At 40.1% G+C, this 19,529-nt stretch overlaps 1 protein-coding gene across 2 annotated transcripts in view; it reads left to right on the forward strand.

The window, feature by feature from the left end:
* The window catches only part of FARSB (phenylalanyl-tRNA synthetase subunit beta), a 73,851-nt gene extending 58,695 nt beyond the window's left edge, over positions 1-15,156 (forward strand). For both annotated transcript variants that reach the window (XM_057745572.1, XM_057745573.1), the window contains exon 17: positions 14,885-15,156. In XM_057745572.1, the coding sequence (XP_057601555.1) occupies positions 14,885-15,036 (152 nt within the window). In that variant the 3' untranslated portion in view covers positions 15,037-15,156. The remainder of the gene's footprint in view (positions 1-14,884) is intronic.
* Positions 15,157-19,529: the final 4,373 nt, after the last annotated feature.

The following is a 19,529-nucleotide window of genomic DNA, read 5'->3' on the forward strand; positions in this document are numbered from 1 at the left end:
TAAACAATAAACCGTGTGACCATAGTTACAGTATTTTAATTTCTTTTGACTGATGTTGAAGCCAGCCCATAAAGAGGAAACAGTTGTGCAAAATATCAGATAAAGTGCCTTGCTCTAAATGTCTCCAGGACTTCCTGTTGTCTGTTCTGTGAGACTGGTTTTGATGTGTCCAATATTCATCAGTAGCTGTTAAATATTTTATCAGTGTTGTTATCACAGCCACTGTACTTTGGCACTCTCCTTCCAGAAGAAAAGAGTTTCTGCTCATTCTCTTAATCCCTAAAGGCTCCTAGCTTGTTTGTGAATTGCATTCTCTGAACAAATATCTCTTCTTGGAATTATTTTCCTGGGCTGCTTTGACACATTTTTTTTCCCCACCATTGGAACTGAAAAAAAGGTAGTAACTATGCAAGGGAAAATTATTATTATTATTATTATTATTTAATATATATATATTTATTTATTTATTGGCTGTGTTGGGTCTTCGTTGCTGCACACAGGCTTTCTCTAGTTGCGGCGAGCGTGGGCTCCTTATTGCCATGGCTTCTCTTGTTGCGGAGCACAGACTCTAGACACGTGGGCTTTAGTAGTTGTGGCACATGGGCTCTAAAATGCAGGCTCAATAGTTGTCGCACGTGGGCTTAGTTGCTCCGCAGCATGTGGGATCTTCCTGGAGCAGGGATCGAACCTGTGTCCCCTGCATTGGCACTGCGCCGCCTAGGAAGCCCCAAGGGAAAATTATTTTTAAAATCAGTGTTGTATGAAACAAGATCAATATAATCTTATATCAGATTTGTGATTTGTTGGAACTACCATTGCTAGAAGTCTATTGTTTCACATTTTGATATGTAATGAACTATACGATAATTGACATTGCTTTACTAGTGTGGTACTACCTTTGGCAAAGGGAAGAAACCAAGAAAGAGCAAAAAGTAACATATATGTTACAGGAGTTCTATTTATAATAGTGGATAATTGGAAACATAACTCCATCATAAAGAACAGTTGGCAAACTATGACATATTAATATGATGGAATGTGATAAATATGTGAATATAAGCTAAGTTGAAAAAGCAGATGTTAAGATGGTACAGACTGTAATCAAATGATAGGGAAGAATACATTTTGTTGAGCCCTAGGAGGCTTGATCAGCTGTGCTGTAGTAATAGTAACTCTTGTGTGTTGGGTCAGGTCCTTCTGTTGTGTTAGCACATGTGATTTAGGACTTAATCCCTTTTGTGCCAGTTTCTTCATCTGTAAAATGGGAATGATAATATCTGTTCTGTCTGTACCACGGAGTTGTTGGAAGAGGCAGATGTAAGAATTTGGGAAAGCATTTTTGGAATGGGTGATTATTCCCCAGAGCACCCTCAAGGGTAAATGTTAGGTCTGCCCTTCAGAAAATCAGCACTGGATAAAAGAGTTACAGACTGGGGGTCAAGAAGAACTGGGTTCTCAAGCTCTGCTCTTACCTGGCTGTATGGTTTTCTTAACTTCTTTGGCATCCATTTTATCATATGTAAAATAAAGGCATGGCTGGGACTTCCCTGGCGGTCCAGTGGTTAGGACTCTGAGCCTCCACTGCCAGGAGCCTGGGTTTGTTCCCTGGTTGGGGAACTAAGATCCTGCAAGCCACGCAATACGGTCAGAGAAACCCAAAACCAAACCAAAACAAAAAACATGAAAAAAAAATAAAATAAAGGCCTGGATGATATCACCACCAGGGTCATTTCCAGTATGAAGATTCTACAGGAGTTTAAATGTTTCAAAAGCAATCTCTGCCGCGGGGTCTAATGTACAGCTCTTCTTCTTTGCCTTTTTAGATGGTGTCACTGTGGTGCCTATATATCTGCTCAGATTATTCCAGTCTTGTTTCAGGAATTTGGAATTTATTCCTTAAGGATGGGATTTTTTTAAATGTAGTTCTGTTTTTTCTGAAAAGCTCTAGGTTTTGTCATGTGTGAATGATATTGCAGAGCATACCTGGTTGATTATGTCCTAAGGTTAGAGGTTGTCGGTCTTTTTTTTTTTTTTAAGTTTTGTTTATTTATTTAATTTTAAACCAGAAGAAGTGTGCAAACATGAAGTGGATAGCTTGACCAAAAGTTTGAAAACACTCTTCCCTAGGCCTTCTGTGCCTCAGGGCCACACACAGGGGTTCTCATTCTCTGGCTTATGGTATTGCCCGCCTCAGGCAAGTCCCTTAATCTCCTTGTGCTTCACTTTTTCCATCTGTAACTGGCCTGTCCTTGGGGGCTTGGCCAGGGCTGCACTGGGACCAAGTCACTCCCTTTACTGGGGATGGAAGGAGATGAGGTAGGAAACAGGGTACTTTGTTTTCACAATCTCATTATTCTCTTTTTCTTCTACACGCCCTACTTGTCAACCGAAATTTAATTCTGAAACGACAGCACAACTATCATAATGGCATGTTTGAGGTCATGCTTATTCCATCTTAGCCAAAGGTCTCAATTGAATAAGTCAACTAATTGTGAAATTACAATCTCAAATACTCAACATTTCCATTCTTTCCTTAATTAGCCCTAGAATAGGCTCTTTATTGTTGTTTTTATTATTTCACTGTAATTGTGGAGAAAATAATAAATTGCTCATATTTGGTTGAACAAATTCTCCTTTAAAGGTTTTTATCAGGTGAAAGACTAAGAAAGACTCATTTTATTGACCCAGGAAGGCAGGATGAGCCATACCTTTTATTTTTTAATTTTTATTTATATATATATTTATTTATTGGCTGCATTCGGTCTTCGTTGCTGTGCGCGGGCTTTCTCTAGTTGTGGCAAGTGGGGGCTACTCTTTGTTGTGTGCGGGCTTCTCATTGTGGTGGCTTCTCTTGTTGTGCAGCACAGGCTCTAGGCGTGTGGGCTTCAGTAGTTGTGGCATGTGGGCTCAATAGTTGTGGCTCACAGGCTCTAGAGTGCAGGCTCAGTAATTGTGGCATGTGGGCTCAATAGTTGTGGCTCGTGGGCTCTAGAGCACAGGCTCAGCAATTGTGGCACACGGGCTTAGTTGTACTGTGGCATGTGGGATCTTTCCAGACCAGTGCTTGAACCCATGTCCCCTGCATTGGCAGGCAGATTCTTAACCACTGCACCACCAGGGAAGTCCCCATACCTTTTATTTTTTAAGCTTTTATTCTGTATCTGTCCTGTGAACATTTAAGAAATGTGAAAATTTGGGGGGAAATGATGCAAGTGCCAGATGAATGTAGGATGATGGCATTATCTTGGAATAGGAGTCTTCAAAACAAGCCAATAGATAGAGTACTTTTTAACCTAGAGTTAATAATCCTTTGGTTTTACACAAATTAATTTGAGATGGATTTAAACTTGCAATTACATATATCACATTTAAGTTCTCCTAACATTCCTGACCTTCAGGTTTTGAAATTTGAGTATGTGTCTATGTATATGAGAGACACATAGTTAAGATTAGACTGTAAAATAATTCCTAAGAGTAGTGATCATTTTATGATATGTAGAAATATGGAATCACTATGCTGTGCGCCTGGAACTAACATAGTGTCATAGGTCAATTATACTTTAATAAAAAAAAGTAAATAAAATAACAAATGACAAAAAGTGATAGCTATGGAAATAAATTGTAAATTTCCCCATACAAAGTAAAACTGGGAAATTTTGGAGCCATGATTCTAAACGTTTAGTCATAAGGCAGTGATCTGTTAAAAAAGGTTCTTTGTTGAAGACATTTCTCCATTAGTTAGAAGCTAGGTAGTCTGGGCTTTGCTGATTTCCTTTGTAAGAGTAGAGCCTGAGAGAATCTAGTTCTCATTTGCAGGACAGATTTCGGCCTGCTGCCTTGACAGGATGTCGCAGTGAGTGCAGGTTCCCTCTCCGAGCCGCGCTGTGGGGGTAGGTGGGCCCAGCACTCCTCTTCCATCCAGTTGCCTCTGCTTCAAGGGTTAATGATGTCTGCAGGTGTGTTGGGATTAGCACTGTAAAGTTGTGTAAGGGGTTTTTCTTTCTTTTGATCTTTAGAAAGGGATGAAAGATAGCCATTAAACTCAAGGGATTAGGTCCCCTCTCTTTAAAGACTTTAGGTACCATAAATATTTCACTTCAGATGTAAGGTGAAGATTTGTATACATGTGGGGGGAAATGGGTGTTTTATATTACCAGTTGGAAATTATTCAGTCTCCACTTACAAATTAAATGGTCTTTGCAGAGAACTTTTCTTCCAACCTGGAGTGTACTAAGATCTGAAAGAATGTGTGTTTATGTGATGGTAGTTATGCAATTTTTCCTCCTCATATTCCTAAGCCCTTTTCTTCTTATAAGTTAACATCTTACCTACATTGTGCCTTTTCTCCCTTGGGTGCTCCCTCATTCCATTGAGGCACTCAGACTCCCAGTTCTAAAACTTTGAGAACAACCACCCTTAAGAATGATACCTTGCTCACATGTTATAAGTGCATGGTTGGTTTTGTTTTGTTTGTTTTAAAGTCCTATATTTTGTCTTTTTTTTTTTTTCTTAAAAATTTTTTTTTTTAATAAATTTATTTATTTATTTTATTGGCTGTGTTGGGTCTTTTTTGCTGTATGTGGGCTTTCTTTTTAGTTGCCGTGAGTGGGGGCTACTCTTTGTTGTGGTGCACAGGCTCCTCATTGCCGTGGCTTCTCTTGTTGCAGAGCACAGGCTCTAGGCGCATGGGCTTCAGTAGTTGCAGCACATGGGCTCAATAGTTGTGGCTCACGGGCTCTAAAGCTCAGGCTCAGTAGTTGTGGTTCACGGGCTTAGTTGCTCCATGGCATGTGGGATCTTCCTGGAGCAGAGATCGAACCCGTGTCCCCTGCATTGGCAGGCGGATTCTCAACCACTGCGCCACCTAGGAAACCCCTCCTTTAAATTATTTAGAAAAGGAAAGTGAGGTTGATGTGCTGGCAGCATAGTTAGTTACTTTACATTGTCAGAAAGTGGTAGGAAACCAGGAAAATGTCCTTCGTGGGAAATTATGATCAAAGCCCCATTCTACTCTTGCCCTGTCACCTACTCTGTCAGTTTCACTCCAGAATGGAACACTGGGCTTTATTTATTTTTTTCCTCTCTGTGATTTCCTAGGGTGGGTTACTGGACCATGGAGTGGATAATTTTGTATGTATCTAATTATATTAGAATCAGGGACTTGGGGGAGGACAGGATAGGGTTTGGTTAGGTGCCAGGCCTGGAGACAGCCTGGTAACTGATTATGCCTTCCTCCCACCCCATAATACACAGTCATTTAGGACAGATTTAAAACACATTCTGTTGACCCAATGGCTTACTATATATCTATATAATTCTGCATTTTGTGTCTTGTCCCTAACTTGGGGACTTATGTGTGGTTATTTTTATTAAAGCTATGATGATAGCTTATATTATTTGCTATGACATATGTGATATACTGACATTCCTTTCCCAGTGTTCCCCACCCTCCTTTTAGTTTTGTTCTTTTTATTATGGAAAATTTGAATGATAAAGTACCAGACTGCAGGCAGTTACCATATGTGGGTTTGAACCCCAAAGCATTTATTAGTAATGTGAAGAAAGGGAAAAGTAAAATTGTATGAGTGGATGATTTTTAGAGATGGATTAAATAAAGTACCAAGTAAATTAGCTGAAAACAGCCAATGGCAGGGGTTTAAAGATTAAGGAATTAAGAGCCTTATGGAGCTTTCAGATTTGGGGTCTGCTCAGTTACCGCCTTAAGCTTCTACTTCCGATGTTTCACAGAATTACAGGAATAACTCTATGTGTAAAGCTTATCCAAACTTTGGGCCTATAATATTACTCCAAAAGAAAGACAGAGGCAAAAAGAAACTGTGAAAGGTGTTTGGCAACGAGCAAGAGAGGGAGCTCACAACTCTTTGAAGGTCAATTAGCCAGAAAATGTGCTAAAGACTGGGTGCTATGCCGGATTACTGGCCCAAGAATTGCCCCCAAGGTCCTCAAAGTGGTCCTGCTGTTTGAGCACAGAGAGACAATTACAGACCTTGAGGAGATGCTACAAAAGCTTTAATTAAGGGACTGACTTACACCCCACTAAGGTCTGGAAATTAAATTCTTGCTTGTGCTTAACTGATGTTTCTTTTGTCTGGGTTTCCACATATATTTCAGCAGAGAACACTGTTTTCCCCAAATCTGTTTTCCGTTGGAAGCCATTTTGCTGCGGTGGATGCCCGCAAAGCTGAGGCTTTAATCAGCGTAAGGAACTAGCTGGGAAAGTGCGCTGAGTGGGATATTTTGCTGGAGAGTGTTTTGGTCACAGGTTGAAAACTGCAGTATTTATGTACCTTGGTGTAACAGTAAACCAGGAACTCTGGGCTTAAATGCATGATTAAAAGTAAAAGAAGGTACTTCGTAGAATTTGAATTTTAGAATTCCCATTCACAAGGCAACAAGATTTCCCTTGAATTGGCAGCTTTATGACTGTAGACACAGCAGGCTGCTCTTTCTCCAGAAGTATTTTTGTTTGCTAATGAGATAAAAATAGCCTCTGGCTACCATCCAGGTCTGATTTTTGGTAAACCTAAACCCAAATTTAGGTTCCACTCAGATGTGACTTCTTTTACTTCTGGGAAGAGTGATTTAAGTTGCCTCGGTCCTAGCTCGAGCATTGTGATTGTATTGATGTGCTGAGCTCCCCTCCTGCTGATGGAGGAGGTGCTCTCATCTTTGAACTCGGGTCTAATTGCTGCCTTACTGGGGTGTGTTCCCTTTTTTTGTTAGAGAGGCAATTCTCTCTCTGGTCTGCCCTTCTTTGAAGCCATTCACTTCTGTCTGCAGCGTTTGGTTTGAACCATAAAGATTTTTTAAAAGCACTAAGAAATGTATGTGTTCTAGTAACTTAAAATTTTATTTCAGTATTTCTAGCTGACATACAGCATCCGTCAAGTGGTAGTTTCTCTCTGTACCCCTTACAAATTTGAAGGCACTTTTGTGTGCTTCTCAGTTTATGTCTGAAGAAGAGACCTTCAGCCTTGCTTTAACGGAGGCATCAATCAAAAAATCTTAAGACCTTGTTAGAAATGAAAAAATGACAAGTTAAAATTGTCATCACATGTTAAAATGTGCAGTTTTCAGCAAAGTGGAGTTTATACAGAAATCCCATTATTGGGCTTAATTTTTACATGTCGTTGGGTAGGGGAGGATTAGCATTGGATGAGAGGGCAGAGGACCCCCTTTGGTGCCTGCTCCACTGGGAAGCAGCTCCTCTACCGGGAGGGCCTCTGACCCAGGGGCAGTTTAGGATGCTGTAGCAGCTGGGATGGGTCTGTGCTGGGCTGAGAGCTTTTGATATTTGTCTTATTTAGAATGTTCCCACACTTGGATGTTTTAAATAATGCATAATATGAATTTCGGTTCTTTTTGCTTTTCTTTGGAAAGGGGGGAAATTCTATTTGGTGATAGGCATATTTGACCAAGTATTTAACTGGTTAGTGAGCTTCAGCAAAGTTTGGTGCAAACTTCTGGAGAGAGATCCAGCTGGCATTACCATGCTTGCTCGCTGAAGATGAACGTAACTGAATTTTGCTTAAAAAAAGGAAACGCTCTAATTCAAAAGTTGTTTTATGAAGTAAAAATTCTAAGTTCTTATCTCTTAGGCTTTATTTTGCTAACATTGTCAGAACTAGTACATCTGGCTTAGATTCTAAAATAGTTTGGTTTTATGCTTCAGTTAAAATGAATCCAATCGAATTGGAATTTGAAGGTAGATAAAACGAAAGGATTTTGGTACAGTGAGGATTCTTAAACATAGCATGGTTATCAGGGAAGTTCCTGAAAACATCCTCCCTGCGTGGCCTTTAAAAATCTGCTAGTGTCTTTTTTCAGATAGTGTAGTTTATTCAGATATAATTCTTTGTAAGGAGTGCTGGGGTGATGGAATAAATGACTTTTGGGGCAGCCCTTTAAGCTCTACGATTCTTGGTTATATGACTTACCACCAACACTTTTACAAACTTGTCATTTGAAGATTTATTTGGTGGGAGAGCCGTGTGGTTTTGTCTTTTAAGTTAGGTTTTTATTTTGACAGAATTATTGATAAAACATGCCATCTTTGTCAGATTTAGCAATATTCATGTCTCGCTAAGGCTATACATTATCAATGCAGCATGGTTTCTGTGTTATTTTATTTGATCCCTCTCTCCAAGTGTAGATTAATGCACATAGCCAAACAGTGATGAACTTCAAATGCAGTTCATTGAAATTCTTGCTTTAATAGTGAAGCAGAATTATTTAGTTTGGGGGGAGGTGAGAAACAGATCACCTTATATTTCAACCAGGTTGCTTTGGGGTTATTTAAGAATGACAGTTTAAAGTGTTTTTCAGAAAGGTGAACAGACATCCTGCTGTGTAGTCATCCTGCGTCTCTGTGGTACTGACTTGATGGTAGCACCCCACCCCCGACCCCAGCCAGTTCTGTGTTTCTTCCCTGTGCGGGCCTCAGAGCCATTAGTAGAGACTTGGCAGTTTACTCTTTCATATAATACAGTCACTCTGAAATGGCAGGCTGGAGGCTCATGGCCCAGCATTTTTATAGTTCATGCCGGTAGACGTTTCGGTTGAGTGAGTCAGGAGCTGTGGACCTGACCCCTTTTCAGGTTGGTGGTGAGAGCAGTGAGTCAGCACTGCTTTTGACCTCAGTGGAGCATGCAGTGGTGCTGCATCCCTGCGGCCCCAGTAACTAGTGACTGTGCAGTGGGCCTGTATGCTTGTCTGCTCGCTTGTTTATAACTGTTTAAACCTGAAGAACTGTTATTGGATTAGGAAGCCATATCTGTGCACTGGCACCCAAATGAAGAGGGAGCTTTTCTGCCTGTCTTGAGTAAATCAGGGGTCAGCCTGGAGTTGTTTGCGGACTGGCCTTTGCTGTGGGTTTATAGGGGATGTGCCAGAACTGCTCAGGAAGTCCTCTTTCCCACAGGAATGTGGGTCACATTCTGGTACAAGGCCTGTGCCTGCCGATGACAGTGCAGCTTGTGTTTCTTTATGGAATGAGGTAGAAAAGAGTGATATTTTGAATAGTACATGAATTCAGTGTAGACTTTTCATCCAGCAAGTATTACTATGGAAAAACCTGTTTCAAAACAGGTCTTCCCAGACAGAGTTGATGGTTTTACATTTTCCCTCTGTCCTCTTTAGAGCAGTCCCACGTCTGCACACGTTCCAAGTCTCCTCCCAGCTCTGTTCCTTCATCCTCCTTTTCTTCACCCTGCCTAGACTGCTGTAATGAAAAACGGGGCCCTGACTTTTATATTTGCCCCGAACCTTTTCCTGACAAGAGTGTCTTGGTGTGATAGCAAATGCTTCTTTTTAAGACCAGAAAGTGTGAGGGAGCACTCTCATTTCATGGCCAGTAGTTTAAGGAAGAATAGTTATTTTTTAAAGTAGACTAGTGAGCTTTCAGTGTTAAAGGTCTACTGACATTTTTTTTTTTTTTTTTTTTTATTTTATTTTTTTGGGGGGTACACCAGGTTCAATCAACTGTTTTTATACACATATCCCCATATTCCCTCCCTTCCTTGACGCCCCCCCCTCGATTCCCCCCCACCCTCCCTGCCCCAGTCCTCTAAGGCATCTTCCATCCTCGAGTTGGACTCCCTTTGTTATACAACAACTTCCCACTGACTATTTTACAGTTGGTAGTATATATATGTCTGTACTACTCTCCCGCTTCTTCTCAGTTTCCCCTTCACCCCCCGCCCCCTCCCATACCTCGAGTTCTCCAGTCCATTCCCTGTATCTGCTTCCCTGTTCTTGTCACTGAGTTCATCAGTACCATTTTTAGATTCCGTATATGTGAGTTAGCATACAATATTTGTCCTTCTCTTTCTGACTTACTTCACTCTGTATGACAGATTGTAGTTCTATCCACCTCATTACATATAGCTCCATCTCATCCCTTTTTATAGCTGAGTAATATTCCATTGTATATATATGCCACATCTTCTGTATCCATTCATTTGTTGATGGGCATTTAGGTTGCTTCCATGTCCTGGCTATTGTAAAGAGTGCTGCAATAAACATGATGGTACAAGTTTCTTTTGGGATTATGGTTTTCTTTGGGTATATGCCCAGGAGTGGGATGACTGGATCATATGGTAGTTCTATTTGTAGTTTTTTAAGGAACCTCCAAATTGTTTTCCATAGTGGCTGTACCAACTTACAGTCCCACCAACAGTGCAGGAGAGTTCCCTTTTCTCCACACCCTCTCCAACATTTGTTGTTTCCAGACTTTGTGATGATGGCCATTCTGATTGGTGTGAGGTGATACCTCATTGTGGCTTTGACTTGCATTTCTCTGATGATGAGTGATGTTGAGCATCTTTTCATGTGTGTGTTGGCCATCTGTATGTCTTCTTTGGAGAAATGTCTATTGAGGTCTTCTGCCCATTTGTGGATTGGGTTATTTGCTTTTTTGGTATGAAGCTGCATGAGCTGCTTGTATATTTTGGAGGTTAATCCTTTGTCCGTTGTTTCATAGGCAATTATTTTTTCCCATTCTGAGGGTTGCCTTTTAGTCTTGTTTATGGTTTCTTTTGCTGTGCAAAAGCTTTTAAGTTTCATGAGGTCCCATTCGTTTATTCTTGATTTTATTTCCATGATTCTAGGAGATGGGTCAAAAAGGATGTTGCTTTGATGTATGTCAAAGAGTGTTCTGCCTATGTTTTCCTCTAGGAGTTTGATAGTGTCTGGCCTTACATGTAGGTCTTTAATCCATTTGGAGTTTATTTTTGTGTATGGTGTTAGGAAGTGTTCTAATTTCATTCTTTGACATGTTGCTGTCCAATTTTCCCAGCACCACTTATTGAAGAGGCTGTCTTTTTTCCATTGTATACTCGTGCCTCCTTTGTCAAAGATAAGGTGCCCATATGTGTTTGGGCTTACTTCTGAGTTCTCTATTCTGTTCCATTGATCTTCCTTTCTATTTTTGTGCCAGTACCATACTGTCTTGATCACTATGGCCTTGTACTATAGTTTGAAGTCAGGAAGCCTGATTCCACCAACTCCATTTTTCCTTCTCAAGATTGCTTTGGCTATTCGGGGTCTTTTGCGTTTCCATACAAATCGTAAGATTTCTTGCTCTAGTTCTGTGAAAAATGCCATTGGTAATTTGATCGGGATTGCATTGAATCTGTAAATTGCTTTGGGTAGTACAGTCATTTTCACGATGTTGATTCTTCCAATCCAGGAACATGGTATATCCCTCCATCTGTTTATGTCATCTTTGATTTCTTTCATCAATGTCTTAAAGTTTTCTGCATACAGATCTTTTGCCTCCTTAGGCAGGTTTATTCCTAGGTATTTTATTCTTTTTGTTGCAATGGTGAATGGGAGAGTTTCCTTAATTTCTCTTTCTGCTCTTCCGTTGTTAGTGTATAGGAATGCAAGAGATTTCTGTGCATTAATTTTGTATCCTGCTACTTTACTAAACTCATCAATGAGTGCTAGCAGTTTTCTGGTAGAGTCTTTAGGGTTTTCTATATATAGTATCATGTCATCTGCAAAGAGTGATAATTTTACTTCTTCTTTTCCAATTTGGATTCCTTTAATTTCTTTTTCTTCTCTGATTGCTGTGGCTAACACTTCCAAAACTATGTTGAATAACAGTGGTGAGAGTGGACACCCTTGTCTTGTTCCTGTTCTTAGAGGGAATTCTTCCAGTTTTTCTCCATTGAGAACAATGTTGGCTTTTGGTTTGTCATATATGGCTTTTATGATGTTGAGGTAATTTCCTTCTATGCCCATTTTCTGGAGAGCTTTTATCATAAATGGATGTTGAACTTTGTCAAAAGCTTTTTCTGCATCTATTGAAATGATCATATGGTTTTTATCCTTCAATTTGTTGATATGATGTATCACGTTGATTGATTTGCGTATATTGAAGAATCCTTGCATCCCAGGGATAAACCCCACTTGATCGTGGTGTATGATTTTTTTAATGTGCTGTTGCAGTCTGTTCGCTAGTATTTTGTTGAGGATTTTTGCATCTATATTCATCAGTGATATTGGTCTGTAGTTTTCTTTTTTTGTGACATCTTTGCCTGGTTTTGGTATCAGGGTGATGGTAGCCTCATAGAATGAGTTTGGGAGTGCTCCGCCTTCTGCAATATTTTGGAAGAGTTTGAGAAGGATAGGTGTTAACTCTTCTCGAAATGTTTGATAGAATTCGCCTGTGAATCCATTTGGTCCTGGGCTTTTGTGTGTTGGGAGATTTTTAATCACTGCCTCAATTTCTGTACTTGTGATTGGTCTGTTCATGGTTTCTATTTCTTCCTGGTTCAGTCTTGGAAGTTTGTATTTTTCTAAGAATGTATCCATTTCTTCCAGGTTATCCAATTGATTGGCATATAGTTGCTTGTAGTAGTCTCTCATGATGTTTTGTATTTCTGAGGTGTCCGTTGTGACTTCTCCTTTTTCATTTCTAATTCTGTTGATTTGCATCTTCTCCCTTTTTTTCTTGATGAGTCTGGCTAATGGTTTATCAATTTTGTTAATCTTCTCAAAGAACCAGCTTTTAGTTTTATTTATTTTTCTTATGGTTTCTTTCCTTTCTTTTTCATTTATTTCTGCTCTGATCTTTACGATTTCTTTCCTTCTGCTCACTTTGGGGTTTCTTTGTTCTTCTTTCTCTAGTTGTTTGAGGTGTAAGGTTAGGTTGTTTATTCGATCATTTTCTTGTTTCTTAAGGTAGGACTGTATTGCTATAAACTTCCCCCTTAGAACTGCTTTTGCTGCGTCCCATAGGTTTTGGGTTGTTGTGTTTTCGTTGTCATTTGTTTCTAGATACTTTTTGATTTCCTCTTTGATTTCTGTAGTGATTCCTTGGTTGTTTAATAGTGAATTGTTTAGCCTCCATGCGTTTGTATTTTTTGCAGTTTTTTTCCTGTAATTGATATCTAGTCTCATGGCGTTGTGGTCTGAGAAGATGCTTGATATGATTTCAATTTTCTTGAATTTGCTGAGGTTTGATTTGTGACCCAAGATGTGATCTATCCTGGAAAATGTTCCGTGTGCACTTGAGAAGAACGTGTAGTCTGTCGTTTTTGGATGGAATGTCCTATAAATATCAATTAAGTCGAGATGGTCTAATGTGTCATTTAAAGCTTGTGTGTCTTTATTTATTTTCTGTTTGGATGATCTGTCCATTGATGTAAGTGGGGTGTTCAAGTCTCCCACTATAATTGTGTTACTGTCGATGTCCCCTTTTATAGCTGTTAGCATTTGCCTTATGTATTGAGGTGCTCCTATATTGGGGGCATAGATATTTACCATTGTGATATGTTCTTCTTGGATGGATCCCTTGATCATTATGTAGTGCCCTTCCTTGTCTCTTTTAATAGTCTTTACTTTCAAGTCTAATTTGTCTGATATGAGTATTGCTACTCCAGCTTTCTTTTGACTTCCATTTGCATGGAATATCTTTTTCCATCCCTTCACTTTCAGTCTATATGTATCCCTTGGTCTGAAGTGGGTTTCTTGTAGGCAGCATATAGAAGGGTCTTGTTTTTGTATCCATTCAGCCAGTCTGTGTCTTTTGGTTGGAGCATTTAATCCATTTACATTTAAAGTGATTATTGACATGTGTGTTCCAATGACCATTTTCTGAATTGTTTTGGGTTTGTATTTGTAGGTGTTTTCCTTTTCTTTTGTTTCCTACTTAGAGAAGTTCCTTTAGCACTTGTTGTAAGGCTGGTTTGGTGGTGCTGAATTCTCTTAACTTTTGCTTGTCTGGAAAGCTTTTGATTTCTCCCTCAAATCTGAATGAGATTCTTGCTGGGTAAAGTATTCTTGGCTGTAGGTTTCTCTCTTTCAGGACTTTCAGTATATCCTGCCATTCCCTTCTGGCCTGCAGAGTTTCTGTAGAAAGGTCAGCTGTTATCCTGATGGGTTTTCCCTTATATGTTGTTTGTTGCTTTTCTCTTGCTGCTTTTAATATTTTTTCTTTGTGTTGAATTGTCGTTAGTTTGATTAATATGTGTCTTGGTGTATTTCTCCTTGGGTTTATTCTGTATGGGACTCTCTGTGCTTCTTGGACTTGGTTCATTATTTCCTTTCCCATGTTGGGGAAGTTTTCCACTATAACCTCTTCAAATATTTTCACAGACCCTTTCTTGTTTTCTTCTTCTTCTGGGATGCCTATAATTCGAATGTTGGTACATTTAAGGTTATCACTGAGGTCTCTGAGGCTGTCTTCTAGTCTTTTTATTTTTTTATCTTTTTCCTGCTCTGTGGCGTTTATTTCTCCCATTCTATCTTCCAACTCACTTATTCGTTCTTCTGCCTCAGTCATTCTGCTGGTTATAGCATCTAGAGTATTTTTAATTTCAGTTATTTTGTTATCCATTGCTGTTTGTTTTTCTGAGTTCTTATGAACTGTTTCTTGTACTTTCTCTAATTTGTTATCGAGATTTTGTATCATTTTTACTATCATTACTCTAAAGTCTTTTTCAGGCATTTTTCCTATTTCCTCCTCATTTATTTGGTCTTGTGGGTTTTTTTCCTGCTCCTTTGCCTGCATGGTGTTTCTTTGTTTCCTCATGGTTGTCCAAGCTTTTGGGGTTGCTTGTCCTGGTGATAGAGGTGTTTATAGAAGACTGTCCAAGCCTCAGACTAATGTCCAAGTATTGGATTAGATGAATATTCAGTCGGCTATGTCAGGTTCTCCGCAGCCCTTTCCGTTGTCCGAGGCCGTCTGCTGGTGTTCAGCTGGTTCTCTGTGGGAATGACTGTGTCCTTCCGTGCATTCCCAATGCATCTGTGGAGAGGGATGCACTCCACGTCTCTCTACTTCGCCGCCATCTTTTTCTCCTCTACTGACATTTTTGCCAGGAGAAACGTTGATTTTTCTCTCCCTGTTTTTCAGGCCCTGCATTCTTCCCTGGGCGATGTGCTGAGGTCTTTGCCCGGGGTCAGAGCATCGGGAAGCTGGGGGTCCTTCATCCTGATGTTATCACCAAATTCGAGCTGACCATGCCCTGCTCCTGTGTGGAAATCAGCATCGAGCCGTTTTTGTGAAGATGGGTCTCTGTCGTGTGGTTCTTGCCCCCAAGGGTCCCTCTCTCCTCCCAGGTGCCCTTCGCTCATACCCACGGGAAGTCCATTTATGTGTTAATGTTGAATAAAGTAGGAAACAGTATCTGGCTCTGAGGGTGGTTCCAGCATCCCTGTGTCAGGCCGGCTTGTACCACACAAATGTGGCATCTGTGTGAAGCTGCCTTGTCCATGAGAGCCCTGCGGGGAGCTGGGAGCAGTTCTGAGAAACAGAGATGCTCCCCTCACATCAGAGCCTTCCACCATCACGTCTGCAGGACAGGATCCTGTTCTTTTCCCTTATGAAATGAGACAGCTGATTAGAGCATACACGCAGGAGTAACGAAGAATTTTTAGTTCCTATTTTCTACATTTGATGTCTCTTCATCATCAGGAAACAATAACAGCATTTTTAGAAAACCTTTAAGAAGTGGTGATGGTCTAGTGGTTACAGCCTTTGAAGTCATTTTAAAGTGAAAGAAAAATGCATATGTATTCAAAATATTTGAGGGTACGTAGGTATTGGCTACTTTGTCTGTGATCGGAGATGGTGTTTGTGAACCCGCAGCACAGATCCGTTCTGCTAGTACACTTAAAAGGGACACGTTGGTACCAGTGCACCATGAACATTAGGAAACAACGAAAAACTTATTTTTCCCCTAGGCCATACATTTTATTATATTATAGTCAGTGTTATAAAATCATGGTTTTACATACTTAATAGAGCTACAAACTTGTCTTTTATAGGGAGGTAACAGAGCTACTAGTTTCTGTCTCACTTTATAGGGAGGTGTTAGATCTCTCCTCCTCTGAAGCTAAGCTTCTGCCAGTCTGGCTTGTCTTAACCTCCTAATTTACTTTAATACTTTGATCTAGAATCCTCCAGTAGGTACCATGTATTGAAAAAAGCTGGGTGTAATGTTTGAGAAAAGTTCTCAATTACTATTGAGGTGATATGAAACACAATAAAATGTAAAACTTTAAAGTAAGTTCCCGTAGAAATAGCTAACAAGAATAGACAAGAATTATCGTTTATGGGGCTTTTGCTGCACCTACTACTAAGATCACATTACTACCAGCAATGTCCAACTTAGCAAGATTTGTGAACATACAGACTGCCGTCTGTTTCTTCCCAATCCTGTTGTAAGCAGATTCTTACATTTCAGTAATGAAGTGAGATACGCCCACTAAAAATAATGCTTGTCAGTGGTTTGTATCCAGCAGTCATAAGATGTCTTATAACTTAAGACAATTCAGTTTTTACAAAATGGACAAAAGATTTGAACAGACATTTCCAAAAGAAGGTAAGTGAAATAAGCACATGAAAAGATTCTCAACATCATTAGTCATCAGGGAAATGCAAAAAAAAAACAAAATATGAATTAAAATGGCTAAAATTAAAAAGACTGACTGTACCAAGTATTGGTGATACTGGAGCAGTGGGAACTTTCATGGGTGGCTGGTGGAAATGTAAAGTGATATAGCCACTTTGGAAGATAGTTTTGCAATGTGTTAAATCATGAAACATACATCTGCCATCTAGCCATTCTATTCCTAGGTTTACTTATATAGCCATACAGAGTTTTTATGCAAATGTTCATAGCAGTGTTATTCAAACGGATGAATGGATAAACAAACTATAGTATATCTGTACTGTGGATTGCTTCTCAGAAGAAAAAAGAGGGGAGTGGGGTGGGATGAGCTACTGATCCTCAGAACAACATGAATGGATCTCAAAGCACTGCCCTAAGTGAAAGAAGCCAGACACAAGGCTACATGTGATTCCATTTATATGAAGTTCTAGAAAAGTCAAAGGCAGATTGATTGACTGGAGCCTGTGGAAGGGAAATTGACTGCAAAGAGTTAAGAGGAAACATTGGGGTGATGGAAATATCTATACCGTAACTAATTAAGGTGGTAGTTAAGATGGAGGTTATACCTCAGTAAAGCTGGGAGACAGAAATTAACGCAACAGATTGTATTGTTCTGATATGAATTCCAGCAGATGCACACATTAGGGAAAAAAACATGAATTCTAGAATCAGCATGTCTGCTCATGATGGCTTACTGGTCCATGACCGTTAGTGAAACATGCTCCCCCAGTGTCAAGTTCACTGTGATTGAAATCAGGGTTTGTGAGTCATATGATAGCCATTGTTGAAGTGGGCGGAACCGTTAGTTCTGTTAGCGGCCAGCCACCTGGATAATCCTTGGATGGTCAGAAACAATTTGTAATGGAAAACCCACTGATACCTAACTGTATATCCCAGCATGAAAGGGGAAAGATCAACTCCATCCATCATGTGGAGGTTCCTGCCCTCTGAAGCAGCAGGAAGAATAACAATATCAGGTACGTTAGAAGAAGAAACGAACCTTCAGCTTATGAGTGGAGGCTGCACTGCCAGATCACCTTACACTTGTCCCCGTGAGGCACTTGAACCGGAGCCAGAGCAGCCTGTGGGCACTGCCTGCCAGAAAGCCTTTACTGGAGAAGACAAAGCACACCTGCATAGTAAAAACTGGAAGCCCTCGTATTAAAAGGGAAATTAGATATAATTGATTCCTGTTCTGGCTTACAGATAACTTCTACAGCCTGACATTCCTGCACTGCTCTTCAGTTTACAAAGTATTTTCACATGATTTTGTCTCAACATTTTAATTTTTTGGTTTAACAACTGTAGGAGGCAGTTAGAATAGGGATCCTCCCTGACTTATGGTGACATTCAGAGAGCTTAATAATGTGCCCAGCAGTCACATGGCTAAGAGTGGGTTTGTGGCACCTAACAAGGGTGACGTGGAGCCCATGGGTCACTGAGTTTTGTGTCATTTACCTACTTACCCAAATGTTGAGGTTTTTTTTTTTTAACAAGTTTTGTTTTTTACATATACTGAAAAACACAAAAAATTAAAACTTCACTATTTAAAAAAATTGTACAAAGTAGGACCATCCCAAGCTAATTTACCCTTCCTCCCACAATCCTCTAAAGCAAGCATTGTTAACAGTTTATGTTGTTTCTTACATTTTCCTTAATTTGGACAGGCAGACCCACACACGTGCTCATAGTTGTGGGTCATGTTCTACTTACTGGTTTGCAAAACGTTTTGGTTTCTATTTTCCATAGTGTATATTGTGACATTTCACTTAATATGTCCCATTTTTCCAGGCCAGTACCTTTAGATCTACCTCATTCTTTTAAATGATGCAAAATTCTATTGCATGGAAGTCCATACTTTGTTCAACGATTCCTCTGCTGATGAACTTTCTGTTGTTTCCAACTCTGCAATTACAGAAAGTGCTCTGGTGGACTTCCATATGCCTCCCCCTAAAATAGCATTGGCTTAGGGACCATGAAAAACCATCCCTAAAGGATGCAAGACTATAAATATCCACATTTGGTATTGTCTTACATATTTGAATACCACATTGGAATATCTTAGATATTTCTTAGATGTGACCTTTGTTCTTGAGTAATATACAACCTCAGTAGATTAGATCTCTAGATGCAGGGAATAGGAAATTCTGCTCTTACCTTGTAATTAGGAGTAGCCTGACTAGGACCCGGCTTGCCTAACTGCTGCTCCTGCCCTCGACAGTGATGGGCCCATCAGACAGTCTTGTCTCAGTGTTAGCCTCTGTGCTTGATGTTTCCTGTAAATGTCACTGACCCCAGCGCTTGGGTGTTGACTTGGCTCTTTGGTCTATTTTATCCAAAAGCAGACAGGTGACCTTAAGGCACTACAACTACCTTCGGCAAAAATATTCCCTCTAAACAAGAAAAGCATGTAACATCTGATATCTTCTAAGTTGTGACTTTTATAAGGAACTTGAATAATTTTATGTATATATATATTTTTTAAAAGTAGAGGCTGGCATATGTAGTGAAATTAAAGGCAGCAGCTCACCTCTGGGACAATCTGTGAGCAGCTTTCTGAGGCCTCTGACCAGAGTCCATGTGGGGAAATCGACCTCCTTGGACAAAGGCAGAGGAGCCACACGGCAAGTATTTGACAACAATCCGGGCGATTTTGATTTTCGTTTCCACTACAGCCTGCTTTGTTTTCACATTTCCTGCTCTCCAACTGTCTAGTAAACAAGATGACTGTAAACACTAGGTTGACTGTGGGTTGAACAAATAGCTCCAGCAAAGGGTTTAATTGACTAACATCTGGCTGAAGCCCTGTATGTTTTTTCTCCCTCATGTGACCCATGCAGTGTAGTAAAAATATGCTGGAGGCCTACACTCCAGTTTTTCACCCCTCATTCATAGGTTTGGTCTTGATTGTCTCTGCTTAAGGAAATCAGGAACATGACATGTTCTGCCTTAGAACACATTTGAAAAAGTCCTGTGTCCGCCCCCCCCCCCGCCCCGCCCCCCGCCATCCTCCAGGCATTAGGAGGCGCTGGCAAGAGAGAACTGCTCCAGCATTTGAATTACAGGACTTGTCAGATGTGCAAAGCAAATCTGTCCTTTCTTTAA

This window comes from Hippopotamus amphibius, chromosome 8, assembly GCF_030028045.1.
Source record: "Hippopotamus amphibius kiboko isolate mHipAmp2 chromosome 8, mHipAmp2.hap2, whole genome shotgun sequence".
Lineage (NCBI taxonomy): Eukaryota > Metazoa > Chordata > Mammalia > Artiodactyla > Hippopotamidae > Hippopotamus > Hippopotamus amphibius.